General features: G+C 39.6%; 1 protein-coding gene across 1 annotated transcript in view; it reads left to right on the top strand.

The window, feature by feature from the left end:
• Nucleotides 1–3,816, top strand: part of atg4c (autophagy related 4C, cysteine peptidase) — a 12,889-nt gene extending 9,073 nt beyond the window's left edge. Inside the window, exons 6-11 of the mRNA XM_028587770.1 lie at nucleotides 126–196; nucleotides 831–1,033; nucleotides 1,304–1,382; nucleotides 2,159–2,235; nucleotides 2,722–2,841; nucleotides 3,297–3,816. Of these exons, the coding sequence (XP_028443571.1) occupies nucleotides 126–196; nucleotides 831–1,033; nucleotides 1,304–1,382; nucleotides 2,159–2,235; nucleotides 2,722–2,841; nucleotides 3,297–3,464 (718 nt within the window). The 3' untranslated portion in view covers nucleotides 3,465–3,816. The remainder of the gene's footprint in view (nucleotides 1–125; nucleotides 197–830; nucleotides 1,034–1,303; nucleotides 1,383–2,158; nucleotides 2,236–2,721; nucleotides 2,842–3,296) is intronic.
• Nucleotides 3,817–5,206: the final 1,390 nt, after the last annotated feature.

Genomic DNA, 5,206 nt, shown 5'->3' with positions numbered 1-5,206 from the left:
TGTAGGTTCATGGTAATAAACAGTATATGCCACTGATGTTTACATAGTGTAAGCTCTGCGTGTTAACCTAAAAAAACTCACTCTCTGTCTCCTCCCGCTTTCTCTCCTCTTTCCCTCTCTCTTAGGAAAGCCATCGAGGAGGCGATGGACCCTGGTTTGGCGGGTATAACTGCTTATGTCTCCCAGGACTGCACAGGTATGAAAGATGAGTCTGCTCTTGATAAAAACAGGATACTGGGCACAATGCCCAAACTGACCCTTCTTTTTCCACCATCTCTCTCTGCTGCTGGGAGACTATGGAGCTGCTTAGAAGGGTGACAGGAGACTCACTGTGTCTACTCCCCAACAAATACATCCACTCCAAATCTATAACGTACCACTCCAACCTCTTCTTAACCCCAATAACTTGGGTTTTGATTCATGTTTGTTCTCTCAATAGCCAGAGCAGAAAATAGCCGGTGTGAGAGCGAGTGTCTTGGTGTGTTATGAGTTTGATATTCGAGTGTCGCAGAGAGAAAATGAGAGTAAATGTAACTAGAGAGAGATAAGGTGTTTGCTGTTCATTTTAAAAGATGAAGTGACACCTGTAACAAGCTCTTACTGGCATATGCATACAATATGCATATATTTGGACAATTTTGCAGACAATAACGAGAAAGAAGATCTCCTAGACAAAAACATAATCGTAAATACACCACCCTCATATTTTAAAAAGGGAATGGCTACTAAAACACAGGACTGAAAGCCTGCTAAACAGACTGAATGGCTGAGAGATTAACAGACAGACATGGAAACAGACAAATGACCTTTTATGTTCTGATCCTCCATAGTGTACAGTGCCGATCTCATCGATAGCCACAGGGCACCAAGAGCAGGGCAGACCTCTGCTGAGAGATCAGATGCCCCTCCTTCCCCACACAGTGACCAACCAACATCTGCCTCCACCCTGTCTGACAGCCGAGCCGTCATCATCCTCATCCCTGTGCGGCTGGGAGGGGAGAAGACAAACCCTGACTATTTCAACTTTGCCAAGGTGAGAGATACATGTATATCAGGGATAGCAACACTCTTCTACAGTCGGAACATTTTATATTTGGGTACTCAATCACAAGGTTTTACAAATACACTCACAGGGGTAACGTATGTCAGTAATTATACTGTAAAAAGGGTTACTGTGGGGGTTGATGAGTTTGAATCCTCTGTTTAACTGTCATTGAAATATAGTACGTAGGAACGAAGTGAAAGTATTTAGGATCCCGGTCCGATGTACTTAGTATTTCTCTGTCCCTCTCTCTGCGTTTAGAGCATACTGAGTCTGGAGTACTGCATAGGCATCATCGGGGGGAAGCCCAAACAGGCCTGCTACTTTGTAGGATTTCAAGGTTGGTGTTAGAGTGATGCAAAACCGAGAAAGACGCACAGAGAGAGGTTGGTGTGAATAACAGATTATTTTGCATAATATACCCTTCTCATATGGAGAGACAAAGTAAGTTAATGTATTCCTGTTTGCGTGAGGATAACGGAGAGGAGTGGAGATGGAAGCAAGTGAAGCAGGGCTTACTTTATTCTCTCTGACCCATCAAAGCCTCACCCATTTATCACAAGTAAACCTCCCAAGTTGTGAGCTGTAATTGATTTCCATAGGAGGCATGCATTAAATTTCATCCGGGCCCCAAAGTGAGCCACTCTTCATCACCTTCAGGAGCCAGGAGGAACCTTCAGTTGTACATCTTGGCAGTCAATATTTACGCATTTACATTTTACCAATTTGAAATACAGTGGTGGATGATGTCTAAATGACAAGCAATACATTCTCCCTGCCACGGCACAGCTCAGCACAGCATTTATCATATGCAAATGGTCGAATATAATTGCGTGTTTGTAAAAGTAATTCTCCCACACAAAAATTAAATGACAACCGCTTCTTTGTGGGTGTAAAGAATGTGCTTGTACAAACGCATCTGATTATGTGGAATTTAATCCACCCTGGTGGATATTAAAAAGCAACAACCTTCTGGGAGGCATATTTGACGCACACAAGCCTAACAGTAGGCCAAGCGGGTGACTTTGAGCTACTCTGCATAGAAATTGGAGAGAAGCGCGTTTTTGTAATAATCTGATGTTTTTGAATAACTTGTCTTTTGTTTTGTCCTTGCAGATGACAGCTTGATTTACATGGACCCTCATTACTGTCAGTCTTTTGTGGATGTCAGCACCAGCGATTTCCCTCTCCAGGTAATGTGAAATTACACAGACGAGCTGACTGGGGCCCCAGTAATGTGAATTTAATAGTTTCTGTTAGTACTTAAGGGTATGAATCTTAAAGCAGCCCTCGGCCCAATTACCGAGTCCCTATCTGCTGATTTATTTGCTGCTCAGATGTGTGAAGCTGCCACTTAAGAGAAATACGGCAAATACCAGATCAGGTACTGTGAGCCTGAATATTTCACCCATACATAATCAGCACACAGAACTGTATAGCAGCTTTGTTTTATGCTTTTGCATGCAGTGGTATACAATGTGACAACACACCAGAGTTGTAAATTTATGGATGCTGTGACAGCAGATAAATAGTATTTCATTCATCACATGATGCAGAATACATCTTATTCGCTGTTGACGCTGCCATGGAGTGTATATATGTCCCACAGTTGTTACACATTATCTGGCCCTTCAGCTTGATGAATATTTTCTGACGTATTTTTGTCTCTTTTTGTCTAGTCCTATCATTGCCCGTCACCAAAGAAGATGCCTTTCAGCAAGATGGACCCAAGCTGCACCATAGGTTTCTACTCTAGAAGTGCTCAAGACTATGAGAGAATCAGTCAAGAGCTGTCTAAGGTAGGGATTAGTACTGTCCTAACACAGGACTCCTTACCTCACCTTACCTTACCTATTATTATTATTATTATTATTATTATTATTATTATTTATTGTCATAATGATATATTAATTCTGTTTTGTGCCCTGCAAATGTGTGGTCAATGTGATTAATGTTGACCAGTAGGTGGCACCATTTAGCCATGAATCTTTCTTACTCTGCCTCTCCAACCAAACCAAAAGTTAATATGTTGGCTAGATGTTGTAAACCAGAGTTTTCCCTCCTTAAACCTATCAAACTTCTACTAAGAAGACTCTATAGAAATTATATTAAAATTAATATACTGTGATCTCTAAAAGAAAACATTTTAGGTGCGATAAGAGATACCCCGGGTTAGGTTAAGTGAAGTGATGAAATTCAACGCAAACGGTTGATGACGTGTACGGTATGGTGAAACCCTGGCCTGTCGTTCCAGGTGCTGCAGCCGTCAGCGAGGGAGAAATACCCTGCGTTCACTATCGTGCAAGGTCATGGCAGAGATTACGACCTGTCTGCAGGCGTGACCCCGGAGAAGAGAGAATGGCCCTTCATCCGTGACCCGCGGAGGACGGTCACCACTGCCGGGGACTTTGTGCTGCTTTGACAGCGCTGTTTAAAAGACTACTGACAGGAAAGTTCTTCTGAATCAAACTGCTTGATAGCCAAAGCCTAAGTGTCTTAAGTCTGTTTGACACTGAAGGTTATGGAACTCTATACAACTACAGTAACTCAGTTTATAAATCCTGGAAACTTTGTTGCTAAGCAATATTTCCCAAAACTGTTATTAACTGGTTGGTCTTTTGTTTGTTAGCTGGAAATTGTAGCTTGCTGAACATTTTGTCAGGAAGCTTTTGGTGCTCTCCCTAATTTAATGAACCTAAAATGTTTGGTAACACTTTACTTGAAGGTATCTACATACGAGTGATATGACACTGAACCCTAACCATAACTCTAACCCTAACCATAACTTGTCATGACAAAAACCCAGAATGACACTTACTAAAAGAAGCGTTATGTCAGAAACGTTTATGACTTGTTTATAATGTTTATGACACGTTCATGACCGTGTCATGCCACTCTTATGTAGATACCTTCAAGTAAACCAAATGTTTATAATAGTCTAGGGAAGGGGAACATCCACGGGGACATTATTTGTGATTTTTAAGGACTTTTTATGGACAAGCTATTGATAGATGTCAGATTTTGGGAGATTTGGTGTAGGATTTTTTTTTTTTTTGCACCTTACATCCAGTGAAGAAATCTCAAAGGGATCTGCTTATAATGATCATAAAGTCCAGTTCAGCACTCCCACGTCAACATGCTTACAAGGTGTCATAGTAACCATGACTAAAATCAGTGTTGGCCCACTTTAAAATCTTTTCAGAGGGCTACACCTACGGTAGTTAGACTGTTAGCACTGGGCTAAGAGGAGTATTATAAAAGCCTTAATTAATATGGTCCAAGGGCTTTTTTTTTTTTTTTTTTTTTTAAATGTAGCCATGTAACTTTTCCAAACTTCTCTGCCAAAAACATTTCATCAAACAAGAGGAGACTTTCTTTATAGTTCTGCCAACATTTTTTTTCTATTCACACTAGAGCTAATTTCTTTGTCTAAGCAATAATATGATGGTCTTGTATATTGATATTTGCTTGCCTTAGTGTATTTTGAGTGGTATTAATTTTGACTGAGTTATGCATTACAGTGCAAGTGCACCAGTGGTGACAGCAGAGTTTGTCAAAGGGATACTGCCATGTGCTATATCTCACCAAGCACTGTCTGTTATGAATTACCCTTTACAATATATTTTTAGATGTAAAAGTATTTACTGTATTTGTCTAACACACACTGAAGTAAAAACATAAAAAACACTCCTAAGTCAGATTCAGGGAATTACAATATACAGTAAAGTTGAATTTGTTTGGAGTAGCAATCTACACCACATAAAGACATATAAACCTTCCAAATCAATATTATTTGTATATGCTGTGGGTGATTTAATCATTTCGAACCATCTTAACAAAATAAAAGTGGAGAAGTACGCCAGAACAGGTTGCGTTACAAAACTTTATCATGCACTTTGATTTATCACTTCAAAAACACTTAAGTATTCCGACTGTTGAACTCCAACAAATGCTTTCCTGTATTACAACACGCTGCATTTCTGTTTGCATAAATTAACTTACAAAATGTATGATAAAATGTAAAATGTTTTTAACACTGCCATGCAAAAAAGTTGAATAAAGTCAAAATATTAATCAGTTTGCTTCTTTTGGGTCCATTTAAAGAATTTGAAGTGACTAGTAGAATTAGAATTTTTTATTTTTTATTTTATTTTACTTTTTTGC

Source organism: Perca flavescens, chromosome 9 (assembly GCF_004354835.1).
Source record: "Perca flavescens isolate YP-PL-M2 chromosome 9, PFLA_1.0, whole genome shotgun sequence".
Taxonomy (NCBI): domain Eukaryota; kingdom Metazoa; phylum Chordata; class Actinopteri; order Perciformes; family Percidae; genus Perca; species Perca flavescens.
The sequence above is the reverse complement of the archived record's forward strand: the minus strand, read 5'-3'. Positions and strand labels throughout refer to the sequence as shown.